Source organism: Rattus norvegicus, chromosome 15, assembly GCF_036323735.1.
Source record: "Rattus norvegicus strain BN/NHsdMcwi chromosome 15, GRCr8, whole genome shotgun sequence".
Lineage (NCBI taxonomy): Eukaryota > Metazoa > Chordata > Mammalia > Rodentia > Muridae > Rattus > Rattus norvegicus.
This window is the reverse complement of record NC_086033.1, coordinates 29,312,232-29,337,818: the sequence shown is the minus strand read 5'-3', so window position 1 is coordinate 29,337,818 and position 25,587 is coordinate 29,312,232. Positions and strand designations below refer to the sequence as shown.

The following is a 25,587-nucleotide window of genomic DNA, read 5'->3' as shown; positions in this document are numbered from 1 at the left end:
CATTGACTGCTCTTCCAGAGGTCCTGAGTTCAATTCCCAGCAACCACATGGTGGCTCACAACCATCTGTGATGGGATCTGATGCCCTCTGCTCCTGTGTCTGAAGACAGCTAGAGTGTACTCACATACATTAAATGAATAAATTTTAAAAAAAGTCCTCCATCATCATCATAAAATGTGATTTTTAAATGCAAATCTTGTTTTTCCAGTGTGTTTGGCTATCCAGTATCAGCTTTGTGGGAGAGCTGGGCTCTGATGATGCCAAGTAGTCTTAGGTTCCTGCGCTTGCCTCTTGTCATCAGGTTGTCTCTGGTGTTAGCTTGTCTTGCTGTTTCTGAAAGTGGCTTTGCCCTCCTGTAGTCCTGTGTGTCAGCACTCCTGTAGACCTGTTTGCTTTCAGCCAGATCTGGGAAAAGTGAGTTCTGCTCTCAGGTGTGTAGGTGCTCCTGGTGACTGGCTTTCAACTCTTGTCACAGGCAGAAACCGGAAGTTTCCTGCCTCTGACTACCCCTAGGTCCTATGCCCAGAGGGCACTGATCGCACTAAGTAATTACCTCTTGGGTCAGAAATGTGGGCAGAAAGTATTTGTCCCCTCTGTGTTCTCAGAAGTGTCCACACTTATGAGGGCCCAGCTCTCTCCCACAGAAGATTTGGGTGCAGGGAGCTGTGGTACTGGTTCAGTCAGTTCTGGGTGCAGGCAGAAACCAGCCAGTTCCTGCCTCTGACTGCTCCTATATTCCTGTATCCAGAGGCACTATGCATTTTCCTCTCAGGCTGGGAATGTTGGCAGAAGTGGCCAGAAATGGCTGTCTGTCCTGAGGTCTCAGGATTCTCCACACTTCTGAGAGTTCAGCTCTCTCCCCCAGGTATTTGGGTACAGGGAGCTGTGGGATTGGTTCAGTTCCATCAAATGTGTTTCTGTTTCCTCTTCTAAGCACGTATCTCAGGTGCAGTCCTTTTACCTGGGACATAAGAGTGCAGTACTGGCTTCCCTCTGCACACAAATGCAGGGCTCAGGCTCAGCCCTCCTTTACTTTTTTCCATAACATTCAGTACTTTCTAGCAGTTTCTCTGACCTCCCTGGCTAACGAAAAGGCTAATGTTTTCTCTACCTCCTCCCTTTATGGTGGCTGCCAGGATTTTCTGTTTTTCTACAAAGTTTTTCTCTTGAAATCTATTGAAAATTCCTTCAAGCTCTCTTTTCAGACTGTTTTAAAATTGTCTTTCTAATGAAATCATGGCCCAAAAAGGGAATTTCAGTTCCCAGTACAGTATTTGAAAGACTTCTCTGTCACCTATGCCTTCTCAAAGCCTCCAGGAGCAGGTTTTGGTACTGACTCTAAGTTTCTGGGGAGCATGGTGCGGCCACCACACAGATGTAGGTGGCAGCGTCATCCAGCAGGGAGGCTGTGATGTGCAGGGTGCTGTGCTTAGCGCCTTCATCCAGAGTTGCCGAGTATCTTCCCCTTGATGTTTTCTCTTCCTTGTTTGTCAGGACTGTCAGGGACACAGGACCTCTGCCTGTGTCTTGTTTGTACCACCTCAAGTTGTTGAAGGGAGTCACAGTGTAATTGCATTGAAGGACACAGCTCTCTCCTTCATGGACAACCAGGGACTGGGGACTCTGCTCCACTTGGGTCTTGCCAGCCACCCCTATTCAGAAAACAGTGAGAGAGTCCAGAAATCAATCATCTAAGCTTAGATGAGATCCTTCCTTACTCTCTACAAGCATCTCAGGTTATCCTCAAGCAGGCCCATGTGTCTCTCCTGGCACACAGAATGACATCCTTCCCCAAATCCTAAGATGCCTTCCTGTGGCCCCCAGCTAACACCTCCACTCACTCACACTGATGATGCAGCCACAAAAGCACCCAGCAGGCACTCAGGTGCTTCCCCATGGTTTTTCTGCAGAAGCCTAGCCCAAAGCTGCTGCCTGATTCATCAGCTTTTTCTTGTAGCATTAAATGGGGACTCTCAGTAAGTACAGCCAGCCAGTCAGAGACTGATGCACGCACGCACTCACACAGGCATGCACGCAGGCATGCACGCAGGCAGGCACACACTCACCAGCTCCTGAGGTAGGACTAACGCTCGCACTGCCATCTTGGGGTCAGAGTTGTACTTGCTCAAAATCTCTGAGTCAGCTTTCTGTGGTTGCTTTTTACTGTCGGAAATTTGGTGCCAAATGTAAACTCCTATGTATGTATGTATGTATGTATGTATGTATGTATAAGAACCACAGGAGGGTGTCTATAATAATTTGTCTCAGGACTATGTAAGACAGTTAATATTTACTTTCCTCATCTGAAAATAGATGCCAAAGGATCTTTGAAAGTTTAATAGAAATGATTCATGGTAAAAGGTAATGATAATGACAAGCCTCAATTTAGTGCTCCCCTAAAATGTAAATGTCTTTAGAATGTGACTTTTCCTCTGCTCTATTTGCAACTATGTTACCAATTTCAAATGACGAATTTTGTCAAAAAGCAGGTACATTAAAATTCTGTGTAAAAAATATGTATGTTTATTAATTCTTTGACAATTTCGTGCTAACACACGATGTGTTTCTGATTTAATATAAAATTATCCTCTCATAGTAATGGCATGATTTTTGATCATTCATTATTAGTCCAACAATGCTTTTCAAGACCTACGCTACCAAATTGTCCATAAGAATCAGCAATTCTCTGTGCTCATAAATGACACACTAATGCAGGAATAGTTGAGTGTCTGGCACAGACACCGATGAGTGGAAAGTGCTGAAGGTTTTGAAAACTCCTTTCTTCAGGCGTCACACTTCTCAGTGAAAATGGAACTGTGAAATGTTTAAGTGTGTGAGGATTTACCGTATGTCTGAGATCTGATGCGCAGAGACGATGACAAATCTAAAGGAACCTGGAATAACCCTGTCATACAGGACACAGCAAGTTTTTACGGGAAAATTACTAGAAGTAAAGACGGTGTGATCTCTGGTTTTGTGACAGCATGGACAGGCCATAGCACCCACATAGTTAATCCAACACTTGTCTAAATCTCACTGTGAAATAGTTGGATCTCATATGATCATTTTGAAGGATTTAAGAGAAAGATGATAGCTTTTCCCTGTGATTTAGGAGGCAGGCAGAGGCAGAGGCAGAGGCAGAGGCAGAGGCAGAGGCAGAGGCAGAGGCAGAGGCAGAGGCAGAGGCAGAGGCAGAGGCAGAGGCAGAGGCAGAGGCAGAGGCAAGTGTATCTCTGTGAGTTTGGGGCCAGCCTGGTTTACAAATAGAGTTCCAGGGCAGACAGGGCAACACAGAGAGACACTGTCTCAACTTTAAAAAGAAAGAAAAGAGAGAGAGAAAATGATGTGGTTTCCCATAAAATAGTAGAAACTCTGTCTTTTGCACACTGAGTGTCCCCTTCAGCTCTCCAGGTTGTTGTTGCTCCTGGATCCCTGCTCTTCCTCCTTCTCCTTAAGAATTCAGTGGAGTAGATTCCTCTCAGGTTACTCTCCACTCGCAAAGACTCCTAGTGATGGGCAACACAAACACAGCCTGAATTGGCCTCTTCTGTAACCAGCAGAGCCTCAGGGGGAGCAACTGGGAAAACTCAGCCACAAGACCTTTGACCTAGAGTTTGTCCTGCCTGCAGAGTGTTCTGGACCAAGTCTAACAGAATCATCATCAAAGAGACCGGCAGAGGGGAGCAGATGGAGAGTCCACAGCGTCATAGCAGGCTACACTCACAGGGTCCACAGCCTCATAGCAGGCTACACTCACAGAGTCCCGCAGCCTCAGAGTTGGCTACACTCACAGAGTCCACAGCCTCATAGCAGGCTACACTCACAGAGTCCCGCAGCCTCAGAGTTGGCTACACTCACAGAGTCCACAGCCTCATAGAAGGCTACACTCACAGAGTCCTGCAGAGGATGGGGAGGAAGGACTGGAAGAAACAGAGGTGTCAAGGACAACAAAGCCATGAGAACAAGATCCACAGAATCAACTGACTGGGACTCACGGAGACTGGCAGAGATCAGGGATCCTATAAGGGTCTCCCCTAGCTCCTCTGCATCTATGTTATGGCCAAGTGGCTTAGTGTTTGGGGGGAATCCTAATAGTTAGAGCAGGGACTGTCCCTGACTCCTTTGCCTACTTGTAGGACCCTTTCCTCCTATTGGGTTGCCTTGACAGCCCTGATGTGATGGTTATGTGCCTGGTCTCCTCACACTGTGTTTGGTTAATGTCACATGAGCCCTGCTCTTTTCTGAGGGGAGGTGGGGGTGTGGATCTGGGGGAGAGGAAGGTAGGGTGAGAAACTAAGGGGATGAGAGGGAGGGAAAACTGTGGTTGGACTATAATATATGAGAGGATAATAATCTTTTTCAGAAAAGAATTCCACAGGCCTTTGTTAGGGAATGATTGCTGCTCTCTCACATCTTTCCTTCCGGACTCTGTGTAGATCATACTACCCAGACACCACTTTCCCCAGCACATTTGATTGTCTGAACATAGATGGAGTTTAAAATGTGGTAGACCATTTGCCTTGCTTGCGTGGGGCTCTGGGTTTGACCCAGCACTGCAGACAAATAACTTAAATGTGACACCACAATGACCCCGGAGACTTGATCGTTTCTCTAATGATTTCTGAAGTTAATGTCGCCTGGCAGGAGGACACTTGTATGACTTTTCACCAACAGAGTTGAGTTCGGTCTCGCACGGAAGGCTGTGCTGAAGTCAGGTGATCTCAGAGGCAGCTTCTCAGCAGTCAGACCACCTGTTGCCTCTCGGTTTGTGCTCAGCTCCCCCTGTGGTTTCTGCCACTGTGTCACCCAGAGCACAGTAGTACATGGCCGAGTCTGACTCTTGCACTGAAGCTTTCTGCAAGTGGAAGGACGTGGTTTCTTTATTGTATGTGGCTTCAAACCCTTTGCTGCTTCCCTTCTCGCCAGCAGTAATGACTTTCAGGAGGAGTTGAAGACTTTCTCCAGGATATTGAAAGTACCAGAAAAGAGTAGGGTAACCTATGCTTGTGGCTGAATAAGTGCAATTTATTCTCAGGAATCCATTTTCTGAGATGGTCACTTGGCCTTCGGTTTGAGTCACTGAGTCTCCACGAGTCCTTCCTACAGTGCAATGGAAGGAGAGAAAGAGAGAGGGAGATGAGCTCTGTGTCGCCTTAAAGATAATGGTCTTTCATAACTCACTGCTGAAGACTCCTCTGTTTACTTACCGAGTAGAAGAAGTATCACAGCCACGAAGCCTGGAGAAGAGTCCATCTTTAGTGTCTTCTAGAAAGTGGTCTTGATGTTTAGCATGAAGAAGTGTTAACTCAGAGAAAATGAGTCTTCTTAGATATAGATCACTCAGGCCAGGAGCTAGTGCTATGAATCTGCGCCCCCTCGTGGACAGGAGCTGAACTGAGCATGAATTAACATTTGCCTTGTGCCTTCCTGATCTTATCAACAAGGCATATGTCAATCTTTCCGTCTATCATGGTATATCTCTGTGAATTTGGGGCCAGCCTGGTTTAAAAATATAGTTCCGGGATGGACAAAGCAACATAGAGAGATACTTGCAACTTTAAAAAGAAAATATCTCAAGGTTGTTTCACTTCAGATCACAGCTCTAAGCACACACATACAAATAACACAGAGCTTTATATGTTCTTGTATCTACTGTGAGACAAGCTGCAATACAGGGAACTCCCATGAAAGTACTTCAGGTTAAACTCACAGAAAGCAGTAAGAAGTCTCCTCATGCTGTTGGATTCTGTTTTTCAGAACATGTAAAGGAGCTATTGACAATTTATATTTATTAAAGGAAATAAAAATAATGAATAATGACTGGCTTAGGGGTGTAAAGTCATTACTCAAACAGCCATATTTTCTCTGTTCTAAAAGAACTATATTTTAAGATTGTCATCTTTCCACAGAAGTTTTTCACATTGTATAATCCATATACAAGTACTAATTAATATTTCAGAACACTCACTGGAAAATGGAAAGTATGAGTTCTAGGCAGAACATGCTCCACAACATAAATAACTGAATCCAAATGATCTGCTATTGATGTCGTATTTGCTCATAACTTCCCTCGTCTTCAACACGGGATAATCAACCATCAGGCAGGTGCTGATGCTGTGATTCATGCTGGTCCAGCAGGAAGGATTCCTTCCACATTGATGTGCACTGGGGCCTGGCTGGTACCCACTTTCCATAAAGAATCAACCTGTGAAACTTCCTCAGACACAAACACAGGTAACAAATTCAAGGCCTGCTCTTCTGAGTTCATGAATCCCTTCTCCTTCTTTTCCAGTTTACAAGTCACACCAGCAGGACTTCTTTACAGAACTATGCCATGAAACTTGGAAAACACCAGACATAAAATTATTTCTTATACATGACAACAACATAAGGATTGGATGAAACAGGATTTTTTTAAAGTATGTAGCTTTATTTTCACACAATAAAGAGTTCTACAGGTAGACGGGTATGCAACAAATATGCATGTACTTAACATTACCAAAATTTTTATTACTAATTTTTAATTCACTGGTTGAGAATTTTATACATATACTTAATGTGTTTTTTCACAAACCTGTACGTTTTTTCCTTCAACTTCTATACTATATGTGAGGTGGTAAACGTTCTCTCTGAACATGCATCACTTATCACACTTACAACTACTATAAAGTTGGTGCCTTTTATGGCTCCTAAGCCCCACCTTGGAGTTTCACTTGCAAAGAAAGAGGAGGTTACAATACAGGATAACTTATTAGCCAAACTCCACCATTCTAACTCTGTGCACATATAGAACATAAGGTGAGAGACAGAGGGAAGGAGTCAGAGAATGAGAATTTGGGACGGCGAGAACGTGTTTATGGTAGTAGACCTGGGGCTGTGTAGAAAACTCCACAGGGCAGCAGTGAATGCTGACTCAGAAGAACTGTGTGAAGGGTGAGGCTGGGGAAAAGGAACTCATATCTGTCATTTTTCCAGTGGACTTCGAGGAACTAATCATGATTGGCTTATTGATAAGAGCATGGATTGGCACATAGCAGATAAACTTACGTACAGAAAATGAGACATTTTATGCTATAATTGTGGAGGGCTATAAAATAGAATAAGTTTCCATGATAAAACCTGTTGCACAGTAGACAGTCAATATTTTCCATAATAAACAAAAGGGCATAGTTTTTCATTCTTGCTGTGCTACTGCATGTCTAATTTCTTGACATAAATGTTATATGTCTATCAAGATTGAACTTTTGGCTGCCATCTTTTAGCTCTTGGCCTAAGGTTAGCTATGACTGACTCCATAATAAAATTTAATAGTACACTTAGTATGAATGCATTACAGACCATCTACATTAAGGAAAGACAAACCCAAATAAATAAAAATGCACAGAGAATACGAAATATAAAGCATCAAAAAAATAAATGTCCCACAGCATTTTGCTGATAAAATATTAAATATAAAGAAAAACAAACAAGAAAAAAGGTACTAAATGAAGGTGTGTGTGTGTGTGTGTGTGTGTGTGTGTGTGTGTGTGTGTGTGTAACTCTTTCTACTAGGGACCCATAGAGGTCTTACTAGATCTGGACTCAGGAGCTTTCCTATCCGTCATTGCAGTCTCTCCAGACTTACTCTTAGTCCAGTAATAGCCTGCTTACTGGAGCCTCTCCTCCAACCTCACTTCCATTCCATGGACTGAGAATCCAGTCCTTCTAGCTCTTTCCCTTAGATACTCTCAGAATACCCTCCTAGTCAGTCTCCAATTCTTCCTGTCACCTGACAACCCACAGAAACACTCTTCAAGGAACCCTAGAGCCACCACCCTTGCCTAGGTTCCAGAGAAGGCAACAGCAGTTAACTAAAAGAAAACTCACCCATCAAATGCAAGACTAGATATTGACACCAAAAAACACCTCAAAGATAACTACTACAGATGCCTAGATCCCAGCACAAAAACATGGGCATGAACAGGAAGACAATGTTCCTCCTCTCCCAACTTTTCATCTGAGGTTGCTGTCTTTTTGGTAGGGAGGGGGATCCATCAAATATGAGTGAGGAGCTAGTAGTGATTCAGTATTGGCCAAGTCCATGCTATATGCTCAGAAGTCTCTTTACCAAAGACCAGGAGCAGGAGCAAAACATGTCCAGTCCTCCTGTTTTGAGACCTTTGACAGTGTCTGGTCCATGGGACAGCTCAGAAAGTGATGCTCTTGCATGTCTCAATGGTATTGGAAAAATTAACTCATACAACCTGCAATAAATGGTTAGCCAGTATTTCTGCTCCTTTCCAATGCAGAACGTGAAGAACTGACTAGAGCAATAAGACAAGAGGATGCAATTAAAGGGATACATGTAAAAATAAAAAGTTAAATCATCTCTCTTGGCAGAAGGTAGAATATTATACATAGCAGACTGTAAATATTTCATCAGAGCACTTCTAGAAGTGATTAATGCAATTTCAGTAAAATAGTAATCTACAAAATCAATAGACTTTCTATACATCCATAGCATACATGCTGAGAAAGGCATCTTGAAAACATTCCCATCATAACAACTTCCAAAAGGGTCTAAGAATAAACCTAGCCAAGGAAGTGGAAGATCCCTACTCTATAAAGAAATTTATTTATGTAAATAAAGAAAAAAGATTGGGGAAGACCCTAGGAGATGAAAATACATACGATGCTCAGGGGTTGGTAGAAATAGCATTATGAAAATGACCATTCTACCAAAAGCAATTTATAGTTCAATGCAGTACCAATCAAAATCCCAATTTGTCACAGAAATAAAACTAAAGTTTATATGAAACCACAAAAGGTTCAAGCTAGCTAAAGTGATCTGCAGCAGAAAAATAGAGCTAGGGATGGGGCTCACCACCCCAGAATTGATATTCATAGCAGTGTCAGCACTTCAGGGTTCACAGGCTGTGAGACATCTGTCCAGGCCCTTCCAGCTTTCAAGGTCTCTGTTGAGAAGTCTATGTGATTCTGATTGTCAGCCTTTGCATGTGACTTGGTATTCTGTAAGCTTCGTGTATGTTTATAGGCATCTCTTTAGGTTGGGATTATTTGAATGATTTTGTTTAAAGTATTTTCCGGTCCTTCTGACTTTTCACCTTCTTCTGTTCCTATTATTCTTAGGTTAGGTCTTTACATATTATCCCTGATTTCCTTGAAGTTTTGTGTTAGAAATGTTTTAGATTTTCTTTGATAGATTTATCAAATTCTTCTATTGTATGCTGTGCCTGAGTCTCTCTTCAATCTCCTGTATTTTGTTAGTGATGGTTGGGTCAGTTGGTCCTATTCTCTCCCCTAGGTTTTCCAAATCCAGAATACCCTCGGGTTCTGTTTTATTTATTACTTCTATTTCCATTTCAATTCTTGAAGAGTTCTATTAATATCCTTCACCTCTTAACCTGTATTTTCTTGTATTTCTTTAAGGGATTTATTCATTCCCTCTTTAAAGCCCTCTACCTGTTTGATTGTATTTTCCTGTATTTCTTTGAGAAATTTACTCATTTCCTCTTTAAAGGTATCTATCATCTTTTATATTTGAACTTAAGGTCATTTTTCTTGTACTTCAACTGTGTTAAGATATCCAGGGCTTGCTGTAGTGGGACAGTTGTGCTCTTGAGTTGCCCTACAGCCCTGGCTTTTGTTGATTGTGTTCTTACAGTTGGCCTCAAGCCATCTGCTTGTCCCTGGATGTCCCTGGTGCAGCAGGCCTCCTGGGGCTGGATTATGAAACACAATGGGGCAGTGCAAGTCTCAGAGCAGCTGGAAATGACCCAGGGGGTGGAGGAAAGAGGACTAGGGACAGAGGAAAGAGACTAACCTGGATGCTCTTGGTGATGCAAGCCTGATGGAAGTGATCTGGCCATGGTGATAGGAAACAACTCAGAGTAGCTGGGAATGTCCAAGGGGACTCGGGCAATGAATGGCAGATTTAACTTGGATAGTACTTGTGTGGCACGTCTAGTGGTGGCCAGGTGAGAAGCAGCAGCAGCTAAACAATAGAGCTAGGCTGACACCAGGCAGCTAACTCAGGCAGGCAGGTATGATTCTGGGGATTTGGTAGGCAGCAGAATCAGGAAGAAAGGGGGTCTAACCTGAATGATAAACTGTGATGAGTTAAATGGGGGCAGGTGGAGTGGTACCTGGAAAATCTGGAGTTAATTTTTGTGAAGGTGATAGTTATGGGTCCAATTTTATTCATAGTGATATAAAATATAGTATTATTAAGAAAACAGAAGTCAACAGAACAAAATGGAAGATTGAAACATGGGTACATGGAACAACAACCCATTTGATACTTGACAATGATGCCAAAAATACACGTTGGGGAAAAGACAGCATCTTCAACAAATGGTGCAGATAAAACTGGTTGTCCACATGTGCAAGAAGGAAAGTAGATTTATCACCTTAGGAAAAATGAACTCCAAAGGGATCAAAGATCTAAATGTGAAATCTCAAACAATGAATCTGCTGGAAGAAAACACAGGCAATCCCAGAAGGTGTAGGTTTAGGAAAGAACTTTCTAAACAGGACCGCATTTGCCCAGGAGTTAATGACAATAGTTGACATGAGAGACCTTGTAAAATGAAAATCTCGCCTACAGATAAGGAAGCAACAGAGCGAAGTACAGACACCCCACAGAGATGGAGAGAATCTTTTCCAGTGAAACATTTGGTAGAGGGTTAATATTTAGAATATACAAACAACTCAGAACAAGTGACACAATTTGAAAATGGGCCGTGGATCAGGACAGTTTCCAAAAAAGAAGAAATATCTAGGGAATATCAGAAGGATTGTTCAATTTTGGCAATTAAGGAAATGCAATTCAAGTGGTGTGAGTGTTTACTCATAGCAGTTTCAACATTTTAGGTTTTACATTGAGGTCCTTGATCCATTTCCAGTTAATTTTTGTTAAAGTGGTAAGTATGAGTCCAATCGCATTTTTCTACTACTTTGAGATTTCATCTTACCTCAGGCAGAGTGATCCATGTAAAAACTATTTCTTTAGGTGCTTATAAGAAATTCAATATTCCTCAGCTGAGAATTTGTTTAGCTCTCTACCCCCATTTCAATAGGGTTATTTGGTTCTCTGCAGTTGTACTTCTTGAGTTCTTTGTATACATTAGATATTAGCTCTCTATCAGATGCAGAATTGGTAAAGATCTTTTCCCAGTCTGTTGGTTGCCACTTTGTTCTATTGATGGTGTCCTTTGCCTTAGAGAAACTTCGCAATTTTTATGAGGTCCCACTAATCATACTTGCTCTTAGAGCATATGTCATTAGTGTTCTGTTGAGGAAAATTCCCCCTATGCCCATGTGGTCGAGGCTCTTCCCTACTATCTCTTCTACTAGTTTCAGTGTATCTTCTTTTATGTAGAGGTCCTTGATCCACTTGGACTTGAGCTTTGTACAAGGAGATAAGAATGGGTCAATTGGCATTCTACATGCTGACCTCCAGTTGAACCAGTACCATTTGCTGAAAATGCTCTTTTTTTTCCCACTGAATGGTTTTTGCTTTTTTGTCAAAGATCAAGTGACCATAGATGTGTGGTTTCATTTCTGGATCTTGAATTCTATTCCATTGCTCTACCAGTCTGTCTCTGTACCAATACCATGTGGTTCTTCTCACTATTGATTTACAATACAGCTTGAGGTCAGGGATGGTGATTCCCCCAGAAGTTCTTTCATTGTTGAGAATGTTTTTTGATATCCTGGGTTTCTCCACATAAATTTGATAATTGCTCTTTCTATCTCTGTGAAGAATTGAGTTGGATTTTTGATCAAGATTGCATTGATTCTGTAGATAGCTTTCATCAGGACAGCCATTTTACAGTGTTAATCCTACCAATCCATGAGCTTGGGAGATCATTCCATCTTCTGAGGTCTTCTTCAATTTCTTTCTTCAGAGACTTGAAGTTCTTTTTATTCAGATCTTTCACTTGTTTGGTTAGCATCATACCAAGACATTTCATATAATTTGTGACTATTGTGAAGGGTATCATTTCCCAGTTTCTTTTTCAGCCCATTTTTCCTTTGAGAAGAGGAAGGCTGCTGATTTATTTGAGAAAATTTTGTATCCACCCACTTTACTGAAGTTGTTTATCAGGCTTAGGAGTTCTCTGGTGGAATTTTTGGCTCACTAAAGCCTATTATCATATCATCTGTAAATAGTGGTATTTTGACTTCTTCCTTTCCAATTTGTATTCCTTTGACCTTCTTTTGTTGTCCAATTGCTCTGGCTAGACTTTCCAATACCATGTTGAATAGGTAGGGAGAGAGTGGGCAGCCTTGTCTAGTCCCTGATTTTAGTGGAATTGCTTAAAGTTTCTCTCCATTTAGTTTGATGTTGGCTACTGGTTTGCTGTATATTGCTTTTACTACGTTTAGTTATGGGCCTTAAATTCCTGATCTTTCCAAGACTTTTAACATGAAGGGCTGGTGAATTTTTGTCAAATGCTTTCTCAGCATCTAATGAGATGATAATGTGGTTCTTTTTCCTTGAGTTTGTATATGTAGTAGATTACATTGATGGATTTCCGTATATTGAACCATCTCTACATCCCTGGGATGAAGCCTACTTGATCATGATGGATGATTGTTTTGAAGTGTTCTTGGATTCAGTTTGTGAGAATTTTATTGAGTATTTTTGCATCAATATTCATAAGGGAAATTGGTCTGAAGTTCTCTGTCTTTGTAGGGTCTTTGTATGGTTTAGGTATAAGTGTAATTGTGGCTTCATAGAATGAATTGGGTAGTGTTCTTTCTATTTTTAGTTTGTGGAATAGTTTGAAAAGTATTGGTATTAGGTTTTCTTTGAAGGTCTGATTGAATTCTGCACTAAATCCATTTGGTCCTAGGCATTTTTTGGTTGGAAGACTTTTAATGATTGTTTCAATTTATTAGAGTTTATGGCACTGTTTAAAAGGTTTGCTCGATACTGATTTAACTTTGGTACCTGGTATCTGTCTATTCCCCAGTGTAGGAAAATGCCAGGGTGGTAAGGTGGAAGTGGGTGTGTGGGAGGGGGAGCACTCTCATAGAAGCAGAGGGAGAGGGGATGGGAGAGGGGGAAACCAGGCCAGGGGATAACATTTGAAATTTAAATACATAAAATATCCAATAAAAAAGAAAAAATTAAAAACTGCCAGTGAATATGTTTACGAGGATATGGGGAAAGAGAAACATTCATTCACATTGGTGGAATTGCAAACAGATGCATTTGTGGAAATCAGTGTGGTTAATCTTCTAAAAGATAAAAGTAGATCTACCATATGATCCATCTATACCTCTCCTTGGCACATGCCCAATGAGCTCAACATTCTACTCCACAGATACTTGTTCAGCCATGTTCATGTCTGTTCTATTCATGGTAGCTAGAAAATATACATGAACTAAATGTCTTTCAACAGATTCGTAGATAATGAAAATGTGGTACAGTAAACTTTGAAAGTAAATGATGGATCTAGAAAATATACTGAGTGGAGTATCGCAGACCCAAAAAGACAAATGCAACACATACTCGCTTACTTCCAGAACCCGTCTCTGAATCTTCACCTCTGAATATACCACCTGTAGTAACTGCAGAAAGCAGGAGAGTTAAAAGAAACCATGGGGGTCTTCAGAAGAGAATAATAGATGCTGGAGCTATGAGAGAGACATGGGTAACATGGAGGAATGCTTACCTGATGAGCAGAAAGCAGCAAACATTGGGAGGGGGAGGGAGGGAGAGAAGGGGGATAAACAACTTTAAGGATGTTTGAAAGAACCATAATCATACTATCTCATATTTGCTTAAAATTGCTTATATAAGTGTATCTTATATATACATGAATATATTTAAAGAAATTATGACATTTTGATGTGGCAATTATTCCCAACAAAAACAACCCCCCCAAAAAAAGCCACCATTGGGTCATGCATATCTCCTTTGAACTGTTGATCAGGGGAGTCCATTGACCCCCAAAACTATATATTCTGTTGCCATTATCCAGATAAAAAACTTCAGCTTGTGTAAAGTCGGCATAATTAGCCAGCATAAGGCCTACTTAACATGATGGAATCCATGCCCAATACTCTAAGCCTAGCCCACTATACATGTCTGACTAAGCAATGAGCCCTGGATGAGAAACTATTAAAGTCACTTCCCTAAACCAGTCCTATTTCTAACTGTATTCTAAATATGGAACCTACACCCAAAGGTAAGTGTAGCTCCTATACCATGTGGTGGTTGGAGTGATAAGCACCCCACAGGATCAGATCATATGTTTGGGTATTTTGTCACCAGTTGGTAGATGTCTTCGGTCTTGAATAATGTGGCCTTGTTGTAAGAGTATCACTGGGGATGCCACTCTCTCTCTCTCTCTCTCTCTCTCTCTCTCTCTCTCTCTCTCCTGCCCTTCTTTAAGGCTGTCATCTCTACATGTAAGCCCCCAATAGCTTATCTAGCATGCTGCCTATTTGATTGTTGCCATGCTCCCTGACATGATGATCATGGACTCCTCCCCTGAAATTGTAAGCCAACACCCCAGTTAAATGATTTCATTTTATAAGTTACCTTGGCCATCGTACCTCTTCACAGCAATACGAAACTAAGACATAAGAGTGTACAAAAAAATAGTTAGAAATTTTAAATTAAAAAATAAACTATTTTGGAATTATTTCTCAAAATAAGATTTCTCTGTTTAAACCTGGATGACCTTGAACTTAGAGATCCACCTACCTCTGCCTCCTGAGTTCTGGGATTAAAGGTATGAACCACTACTACTCTCTCTCTCTCTCTCTCTCTCTCTCTCTCTCTCTCTCTCTCTGTCACACACACACACACACACACACACACAAACACACACACACAAAGAGAGAGAGAGTTGAACTTTCTCATATATGTTTTAAATATCTGTATGTTATAGTTTCCATTGCAATTAAACCATATGATAAGTGCTTTACTACAAGACACAGGATGTGGATTGGGCTCCAACCTCCATAGCAAGTTTGATGATAGGCTGCAGGTGCCTGGGAAACATTGTGTACTTGCTGCACAGAAGTAGATGGCTGAATCTTCAGCCTGTGTGGCTGTGATGTGCAAGGAGAATTTCTTGGCTTTCTTATCCAGTAAAACTGTAAATTTTTGAGTCTCCTTTCTGTCCACATTTGAACGAATGTCTATCACAAAGTGGAGACTCTTTCCAGCTTCTTGCTTGTACCAAGGGAAGTATGATGAAGCACTGTCTGTGTACGTGCAGTTGATGACAGCGGTGTCTCCCTCTACAACACTCAGTGTAGAAAGAACCTGCTCAACCTTCTCTCCATGGCTCTCCCCTACACAGAAAGGGAAACAGACAGGAGGAGAGCAGTCAGGCAGTACTCTGCTTAAAATCTTTGACCACAACAACTAGAGGAAACTGTATAAAACAAACTGCCCACGGATCTCTAAGAAACATCCACCAAATATTTTCTCTTGACCCCAAATCTTCAACTCACAGTCCATCCACAGCCAGGAGAACAGGAATACAGTGTGAATGGACGCCTTCATCGTTCTTCCTGCCTGGGATCAACGTAGACTTGCAATCTCGTGCCAAGCAAGCTCTTTGTCTTTCCAGGTTTTCCCTTTTCTCTAACAGTTATAGCAGCTTCCTGTGTTATCTTACTAGCCAATAAGAAAACGGATGCATTGCTTCAGGATGCAATGAAATGAGCTTGCTGTGCTTCTCATCAGCTGCGCCCTACTGCCATCTTGTGGCCACTTCTCTAATTACTGAAAGCCATGAATAAAGATGTAGAGATGGGGTTGGTTTTTTTTTAATGTTACTGAGTCATTATTAGTAACCTGGAAAGAGGTGCACACAGTCTGTACCACTGAATCATGGGCTAGGATAAACATTTGAAATCAAAATGTCACTACGATTCATCCTTATGAATGAAGGCAAGAAAATATTTAATTTTCAGTCAATAGCATTTTTCTGGGCAAAGAAGGGTTAAATACAGAGGGAGGAAGAGAGTATGGCAGAAAGGATGGGTGCATGAAGGGCCTACTAACATTAAGGATGTTTCAAAATTGTGTGTGTGTGTGTGTGTGTGTGTGTGTGTGTGTGTGTTTGTGTGTGCACGCGCGCGCATGTATGTGTATGTGTGTACAAAACAGAAAAGAGAAGAAAGAGACAGACAGAGACAAAGTGAATTAGCACAATACCACACCCCCCAGCAATATAATTCCAAATAAAAAGCCCAAAACCAGCTCTGGGACACATCTCCTAGTGTTGATCTGGAGCAGCCATGGAGACCCCTGAAATAATGGAACCTGTTGCTGTTGCTCTTGGTCACCCACCAGAACTTGATGGCAGGAACACAGTGCTGAAGACACTGCATATTTGGTCACAGGACTTAGCACAATCCAGCCAGTACTAATGAGGAAGCCTCCTCCTTACTGTCCACATTTTATAGTGTCAAAAGTGTGACTAAGGCTGCCAGGGGAGAAAATTTAAGAAGACTTAGCCTGCTGTGAGCCCTCAGATCTACAGAAGTGACCATCATGGCAAGATACAGATATGCCCATTGGCACAAGGACAATGTGAATGTTATAAGAGTGGTGAACTACTTTTTAATTTAATTTCAGGCCTACTTCATGGTAGAAAAATGTATAACTAGTACTATAAACAGGTCAAGAACTAATGCCCGTGGGGAATATAAGTCCCAGGTGGGGGAACTACTACTATTGTTTTTGCTTAATGGATGCACTGTCAAACTTCCCTCTACTTTTACAATACCAATAGAGTAGTGCGGCAGTCGAACCTAATTAGAGGAATAATCTTTTGTACGACAGCTGGTGGGAAACACACAGACTCACAACTGGTCAGCACGTTGTTTCTTTTAAATTTTTATTTTATTTTACATAAGACCATTTACACACACACACACACACACACACAGAGAGAGAGAGAGAGAGAGAGAGAGAGAGAGAGAGAGAGATTCCAAAATTCCAAGAGGTATAACTAGGCTTCAAAATATATCTAGTTTTAGTTTGTTTTGTTGGTAGTTTTCTGATTCAATTTTTTTAAGAACCCTCATTCTGATTTCCTTATAAAAATTGCTTTAAAACGAATGTGAAAGAGAGAGGCATCCAATATTGAAGGTCATGTATTATCTCAAACTCTGCTCTTCAAGAATAGTTTTGCTAGAGACCTCACTTGCGGCATTATTAATAATCAAACAATTTCGTCTTCATCACACAGATGACTATAATAAAATGAACAGATTCTATCTCTGTGAAAAAGAGGCAGGGTGATGAGTTCTTGAACTCTTTCTACTCTAAAATTAGAAACCATTTTGAGTTTGAGAGTGCAATGAGAAATCTGGCTTGCTCTGAGAAATGTTTGACTTGCTTTGAGAAAAGCCCTTGATTTGTTTCTCCTCCCATATTAGAAAAAAATGACTCAGCAATTACAAGGAGAAAGCTGATTTGCTCTGAGAAATGTTTCCCTATGGCTGAGTGGTAAAAGAAAAATTAGAATCTCAAATATCATTATGCTACTCATTTGTAAAAGGCAAACACGTACAAACGTATTCTCTGTTTATTTACTATTTTACTTTGTGATGGGAATCAAATCCAGATTTTCATGCATGCTAGACAAGTATTCTACCACTGACCTATGTCCTAGCCCTGAAAGTTTATTTTTTGACTAGGCAGTGACAGGCATGTCATTGCTGGCATTTCCTCTAGCATGGGAGCCAAGCCTCTAAACATGAGTCCTGGCTGCATTGGTCACTCATTTCTCTCCCAAACTTTACAATAGTGTGTTTCCGCAGAGCACTGAAAGAAAACATTTCAGCTCTACATTCCCAACATTGTTTCCTTCTGCCTAGAAACCATTTTGTTCTGCTCTAATCTCCTGATGCTTTTATTGCTTCTTCAAGAGTAATTCTTGGGATAGCCAAGTATTTCCTGGGTCTGCTGCAGGGGTTGTACAAAAAGAAACTGACTCCAAAGAGCCAATTAAGAATTGGTTTCTGTTTTGCTATTTCCTTTTATCCTTTTATGCTATTGCATAAGGGGAAGGAGAACCAATCTTGAAGAGTTTTCAGGAAAGTCACATGGAAGCCTCTAGAAGCTTCCTAAAAGATGTGCAATCACAGATATAAAAGGAGTTTTAATGAAGTCATCCTATAACCAGGAAACGATGCCCCTACTAGGTATGATAGGCTAACAAATGAGTCCAGTGCAAACAATAGGTTACCTCTTTGGAATTGATGGCCAGTGAGGTCCCATAGACCCTACTCCTCACACATTACAGGCTAACGCCAATGATCTTAGTTACACTACAGCACTTGATGGTAAGAACTTATTACAGAGATTCTGCACCTTTAACTTATGAATGAACATGAAAAGCTTGAGCTTGTACTCACTTGGAAGCTTCATCTCTACCGGTCAACTTTCATAGGGATGGAAGATGCTATGCACCCTACCACAAGAGTAAGTCTTACCCAGCTGTGAGTTCTGAGTACAATAATAGCAACGGGCCTGGCAAGCCATGGACACCGGCTTAATAGAGGCAAGGATAGAATGAAGATAACCACTCATCTTCTGATTGGATTTAAGGCTTGATCTATGAGATGAAATACATACCTGAAGCAAAGGGGAACCTACTAATGTTAATCTGATAACTGGATATAGTATTAAATCAATTCGTAAAAACTTTCTTAAATTTCATAAGAGAAGCTTTTATTTGAAATCAATGGAAATTAACACAGAGACCCATAACCAGTCAAGATACAGATATAAGAGACTGCAAAATGACCACCCCAAAATGGGACCTCTCAGAATATTTTGCAGAAGGGAAAATAGAAAAAAATTAAGAGTGGAGTTGGTGGGTGACTAAAATGTCTATCCAGACACAGCAGTGCAGCTGTACTTATGAACCTGTGATGGTTGTGATAGATGCCTAAGACCTGTGCAAGTTCAAGTCAGACAAAAGTTCCTGCATAGAGATTGATCAGGCTATGTATTACTGGTCATATACACTACTGTCCTCTATATCTCTTTCTACTTAGGTATCTTATTTTTCCTAGTTTTCTTCTTATCTGCATATTTTTCCCTGCACTCTGTGAAAATATTGGATATCTGTGGGACTAAAATTCTTTCTTGGTCTGTGAAAGATGAGATATTTTACCTAAGAACATAAAAATTCCAAACTCCATATAGCAAGCAGGTAAAATGGGAAGTTGGTAGAGACTCTGATTATGGGGGGAAAGATCATGTTCTCCATATTGTTTTTATTACTTCTTATTCGGCCATTGCAAGGACAATTTATCAGTCAACCTGATGGACTCTGAACTCTATTCGATATACAGCTGGTATTTAGAATCCTGAGATTGATTTAAAAATAGTAACGTGGTACAACCATTCTGGAAGTCAGTCTGGAGGTTCCTCAGAAATTGGACATGGTACAAGCTGAGGACCCAGCTATTGCACTTCTGAGCATATACCCAAAAGATGCTCCAAAATACAAGAAGGACACATGCTCCACTATGTTCATAGCAGCCTTATTTATAATATCCAGAAGCTGAAAAGAACCCAGATGTCCTTCAACTGAGGAATAGATTGAGAAAATGTGGTACATCTACACAATGGAGTACTAACCAGCTATTAAAAACACTGACTTCATAAAATTCATAGGCAAATGGATAGAACTAGAAAATATCATCCTGAGTGAGATAACCCAATCATAATAGAACACACTGATAGTTGGATATTAGCTCAAAAGCGCGGAATACCCAAGATAAAATTCACAGAGCACATGAAGCTGAAGAAGTTGGAAGACAAAAAGAGTGGGTGCTTCAATCCTTCTCAAAAGGGAGAACAAAATATTCACAGGAGGAAATACAGAGACAAAGTATGGAGCACCGACTGAGAGAGATGTCATCCAGAGACAGCCTTACTGGGAATCCATCCCATATACTGTCACCAAACCCAGACAATATTGTGGATTCCAAGAAGTGCATGCTGATAGGGGACTGATTTTGCTGTCTCCTGAGAGGCTCTGCCACAGCCTGGCAAATACACAGGCAGGTGCTTGCATCCAACCATTGAACTGAGAATGGGGTCCCTAATGGGGGAGTTAGAGAAAGCACTGAATGAGCTGAAGGGGTTTTCATCCCCATAGGAAGAACAACATCAACCAACCAGACCCCCCAGAGCTGCCAGAGACTGAACAACTAACCAAAGAGTACACATAGAGGGACCCATGGCTCCAGCCGCATATGTAACAGAGGACGGCCTTATTCAGCACCAGTGAAAAGAGGGGACCTTGGCTCCGTGAAGGCTTAATGCCTCTGTGTAGGGTAAAGCCAGGGCATGGAGATGGAAGGGAGTGGGTGAGCAGGTTGGGGAAGTATCAGAGGGAAACAAAGATGGAAACAGAATGGTTTGTGTTATATATTTGAATTAAGTATCTGTAGAAGTGAAAATTTCTTCACTTTGCAGGAACAATTGATGCTAGTTATATAGAGCTGAACACCCACTGTTCTTAATAATAAAACAGCATGGCTGAGTCAATCTCTTCTGGGAAGTATTTTCTCAAAGTCATGACATAGATTTTGTACATACAACTGCAGCACAACTTGGCAGCTGTGTGTTTTCCACATGAACTAATTTTGAAAATGTGAAAGGAGTTTGAAAAAGTTATTAGGGCTTAATACTATATAGCAGGATCAGAATTTTCCGGAAGAGAAGCTATTAGTGATGGTGCAGCCTCCGTTGCAGTGGAGAGCATATGACACTGAAGATCCTAGGACTGTGAAATGACCACAAGGACACTGGCAGGTGTGGATTGTAACCAGACTGAACCCATGAGTTAAGCTGCTTATGTTGCAGATGGTAGAAATGAAGAGGTAAGCCTACCCAAGCCCTATGGAGCCCAGAAGATTAAAAGTGAGTCCTAGACCCTGAACCCTGAGCTATTTACACTGTTGGAGTTTGGATTTGCATTTATCTAATTGCAACTCTGCCCCGCTTCTTCCCTCTCAGAATAAGAAGTACAATCGAGAGACTTCAGGCTTTTAAAGAGACTTTGGATATTTTATCTTTTCTTTTATTTGTGTGAGTCTTAGCTTTTAACATTTGAGCTATTTATTCAGCGCAGGTTGGATATTTTTGAAGAGACTGAAATTTTAAAATGTTTACATTTTTAAAGACTGTGGGACTTTAAAAGTTTTACTGTGATTATATTCTTATATTTGCATCAGATATTGGGGAAAAGAAAGTTTATCATGTAATAATGATCATTTGTGTGTCAAGCTGTCAAGGGGTGAACTTTACTGGATAGTTTTTGTCAACTTGAAACAATCTAGCACCATCTGGGAACAGAGAATGTCATCGGAGGATTTGACTCCATTCCATTTTCCTGTGGGCATGTCTGTAGGATGCTTTCTTGGTTAATGATTGGTGAAGTAGTACGAATGTACTGTGAGTAGAACCACTCAAGGTCCTGGATTGTATAAGAAAGGATCCACAGCCATCTCCCTCACATTACCTCACTACAACCACCAAAATACAATTCTCAGAGGCTTCATAACTGTGATGGTAAAGGAGGAGTATAAATTACTCAGTTAAAATAGCTCCTAAGAAGATAAAATCTGAGAAAAATATGTAAAAATTAAAATAAAGCAGAATTAATGTTCATACAAGAAGATAATTAGAAAGTGGGAGTATGAGCAAAGATAACATATTAATAGAAATGAAGAATTAGCTACTCAAAGGAATAAAACTAAAATTAAGAGAATCCCATATACTTATACACTAATCACAGAGGAAAAAGCACTTGAATTGAATAAACACTTTTAATTTTTATCACTGGTCCATTTAGCTCCAAACTTTTTGGTTTGAATCATGACTTCTGAAGAAATTTTTGTGACTGGATGTTTCTTGTTCCTCTAAAAATCCATTTAGGAAAAAGTGGGGAAGCGTCATCATCCAGGGTATATATGATTTCTGTGTCACCAGAAATCTCAAGGGCACTGGTCAAGAAGGAGTCTGCATTCTTCATACATTTAGTATTTATCTAATGTCAGGTCGGGCAAACCCTGAGGTGCAGTCTCTCCAGCATGTTTACATTGAGGCTGACACCCTAAGAAGTTCAGAATGTGTCTGTATTCAAAGACAGGCACTTTCAAAATGATCAAGCAAATGAGGCCAACTCTAATTAAATGAGACTGATACTCACGTAAGAATAGATGAACATCCTCAGAGCAAAAGCGTGTGAGGACTCAGGGAGGAGGGGTCATCTGCATACAAGCCAAGTGGTGGACCTTGGAGAAAACTAGTCAATATCTTGATCTTGGAATTCCACCCTGCAGAACTGTGGTAGGTAGGTAAGTAGACAGACAGACAGACAGACAGACAGACAGACAGACAGATAGCATACATGTGTCCATGCAGAAAAGACTAAGCCGGAATTGTTGCTATTCTGTCTAAGCTCCACCCCCACAGTTACCTGGCAACAGCTATGTTTGCCTGATGAACTATAAAGGGGTTGCCTATTCCCTCCTCTCTCCCCTCTTTCTGCTCTTGCTCTTGCTCCTTGCTCTTGCCCTCTTCCCCTTGTCCCTTCTCCCCCCATTCTGTTCCCCATTCCCTCCACATGCTCATGGGTGGACTCTATTCCTCTTCTCTTCTAGTCTTCTTCTTTCATTACATCTCTCCATGTGGAAACATGTTGGTTGATTGTGCCCAGATGCAAGCTGAGATTTCTACCCTAACATGAATGGCATGCAAAGAGTTAAGCTGCTATATATGGTGCTTAGAGAAAATGTCACTGAAGTAGATTTGAGCAAAAAAATGGAAATTATAAACATTCAAGGGGGTGATTTTCAAAGCAAGAATGAAGAGATATCCACTAAGTATTTTTCTTAGAGTTTGCAGTGACACCTAGTACTTAAGTTAATAAAACATTTGGGTTTCTCATGAGTGAACTAGGAAGTGATTGGGTAGGAGATGTTTATTTTGTTTTGTTGGTTTGTTTTAATAATTAAGATTGCTTATTTTTTTAAAAAGTTATATGACTGATTTTTTAAAAAAAGAACATGTACTCTATCAAGTAGAGTTGCAGGAAACCTAATGTGCAGGACTTGAAGTCTTTAGGGCCGACCAGATATTCCAATTTGAAAAAAGGATAAGTCTTTGTGAAAAGGAGGCAAACTCTGGATCAAATTAAAGAGTTAAGCCCCTGGATTTCCTTTTGCTTGTTTGTTTTTTAATGCTATATTTATACAATATGATTTTTCATCTTTCTAGAGCTTTATAATTTAAGCAGATCTTCTGGGGTATTCTTTATATGCTGTATAATTGGAGTCATTTAAAATGGATATTTTTGTAATATACTACAGAAAGAACAAATACATCTTCTATTAACATGTGTATATCCTGGGTTGGAGAGATGGCTCAGTGGGTAAGAGCACTGACTGCTCTTCCAGAGGTCCTGAGTTCAAGTCCCAGCAACCACATGGTGGCTCACAACCATCTGTAATGGAATCTGACGCCCTCTTCTGGTGGGCGTGAAGAGATGGACAGTGTATTTGTATGCATAAAATAAATAACTCTTAAAAAAAAGAAAATCATAACATATATATCCATGCATTGGTCCCTAGTTTTGTTCAAGGTCTATGAATCTCTTTGGAGTAGCTGTCTTTTTCACTCTACCTAATTCTTAACCTCTGTTATCTCCTAAGTCCACAATCCAAGTGTCTTTCTCCCAACAATGTCACTTACAGCTTTCCCAGTGCCTTATTCAATTCCTTTTACTTGACCTATGAACAGAATTGAGTACACTCATCTTTTCATCTTAATTCACTTTCTCCCAGGACCAAAGCACCCAACACTCAGCATCCTTTGACTCCATGTGTATCCCAACTGTTGACGTATTACACTGAAAAAGAGAACACACCAGAAACATAAGGAAGAGGCTGAAGAATATGCTACATTTTTTGGTCAAAAGAATGAAGGGAGCCAAACAAGAAAGGCAAGAACCTATTTCCACAAGACGGGGACTATCTCCACTGAAAGCTTCTACTTTAAATTCAGTCAAACATAAAAGTCTATACAAGTAACAAGTAAATTATCAGATTTTGAGAGGGGAAAAAATGAAATAACCCTTTCTTATTTCAGGAAGACATGGAGCACATATAGCCATATAAGCCAGGGCTGTCTCTACACATGATAGCTCCATGAATGACATGAGTCAGGGTCAGAGGGCTAGGGTTATAGGCAATGATGAACACATAGTTTCATTCAACAAGAGATTTTGTATTTAAGAAATCACAAATTAAGCCTAGTGTGGTGGTTCATGCATGCAACTTCAGACCAGTGTTGATTTAGACAGAAGGAAGAGTTCACAGCCAGCCTTGGGTTCAAAAGTTGTTCAAGGCCAGCCTGGGCTACATAAAGTCCCATCTACAAAACAAAAACAAAAAAGGAAATCACTGTGATGTGTGACTGCCTTCATTCTCTCTGATTAAGCCTAAAGTGCGGTATGCTTTCTTACTGTTCTCCTAATGTGTTCCTAGTGTTAATGTGGACGATTTCTTGTGTGGTATCAACAATAGCAGACCTGCCCATGGACCCTAAATGGTTGATCTCAGACACACTCAGCAGCCAGCCCCCTGATTCTCAGAGTTTGTGCTCAGCTCCCTCTGTGATTTCTCCACTGTGTCACCCAGAGCACAGTAGTACACGGCCGAGTCCGACGCTTGCACTGAGGCTTTCTGCAAGTGGAAGGACGTGGTTTCTTTATCATACATAGCTTCAAAACCTCTGCTGCTTCGCTTCTCGTTGGCCTTTGAGGCTCTAAGGAGGAGCTGTGGCCCTTCTCTGGGATACTGCACATACCAGAACAGGGCTGGGTACTGTGTAGTTTCATAGGAACAGTTCACAGTCAAAGAAGCCCCTTCAGAGAGTGTCACTTGGCCTTCTGTCTGAGTCACCGAGTCTCCATTGCTTCCTCCTAAAAAGTGAAATTAGTAACGATTCAGTGCAGTGATGACCTGTATTCTGCCTCACAAGAGAAACTGTTGTTAAAATTTGCATCAATATCATGACACAAGACAGAAGCTCAATGTACCATTCCACTTACCAAACATTAAGAAGAGTGCAATCACCAGTTCAGGACAAGAGTTCATTTTCTGAGCCACTGGAGTGTGTGAATACTAATCTCTTAAGACAGGAAAGGTTAGGTTGTAGGGAAAGAATAAATATAAGCTCAGAGTAAAACAGGAAATGTGTATGTGCTGGACAGACACACCCCACACATACTCATGCTAACCTCAGAGGACTGCTGACCTATATTCTCAGACTGAGCTGTGCAGAGGGATGAAGCACCACCTTGGAAACATGACTGGGGGAGGCCTGTTGACCTCTGTGAACCTGACCTCTGACCTAGACTGCCACTGCTTCTGCCAGCACCATGTGCCCTAATGACCATCAACGTGACTGTAACATATTCCTGAATTGGGATGATGCATAGCAATTAAAAATACTGAAATGAAATATAGTTAATTTTCCATGTCTCCAAATTATTTTAGCAAAAACAACAAGCTTCACAG

The 25,587-nt window shown here is 40.9% G+C and overlaps 3 gene segments (V, D, J or C); all 3 read right to left on the bottom strand.

The window, feature by feature from the left end:
- Positions 1 to 1,338: 1,338 nt before the first annotated feature.
- Positions 1,339 to 5,253, bottom strand: LOC134482304 (T cell receptor alpha variable 10-like). The segment is given in 2 exon segments: positions 1,339 to 1,652; positions 5,208 to 5,253. Coding segments are annotated over 2 exon segments (360 nt in total).
- Positions 5,254 to 13,465: 8,212 nt separating this feature from the next.
- On the bottom strand, positions 13,466 to 15,532 carry LOC134482303 (T cell receptor alpha variable 13-1-like). The segment is given in 3 exon segments: positions 13,466 to 13,581; positions 15,031 to 15,318; positions 15,481 to 15,532. Coding segments are annotated over 3 exon segments (456 nt in total).
- Positions 15,533 to 24,633: 9,101 nt separating this feature from the next.
- Positions 24,634 to 25,164, bottom strand: LOC134482302 (T cell receptor alpha variable 9-1-like). The segment is given in 2 exon segments: positions 24,634 to 24,989; positions 25,119 to 25,164. Coding segments are annotated over 2 exon segments (402 nt in total).
- Positions 25,165 to 25,587: the final 423 nt, after the last annotated feature.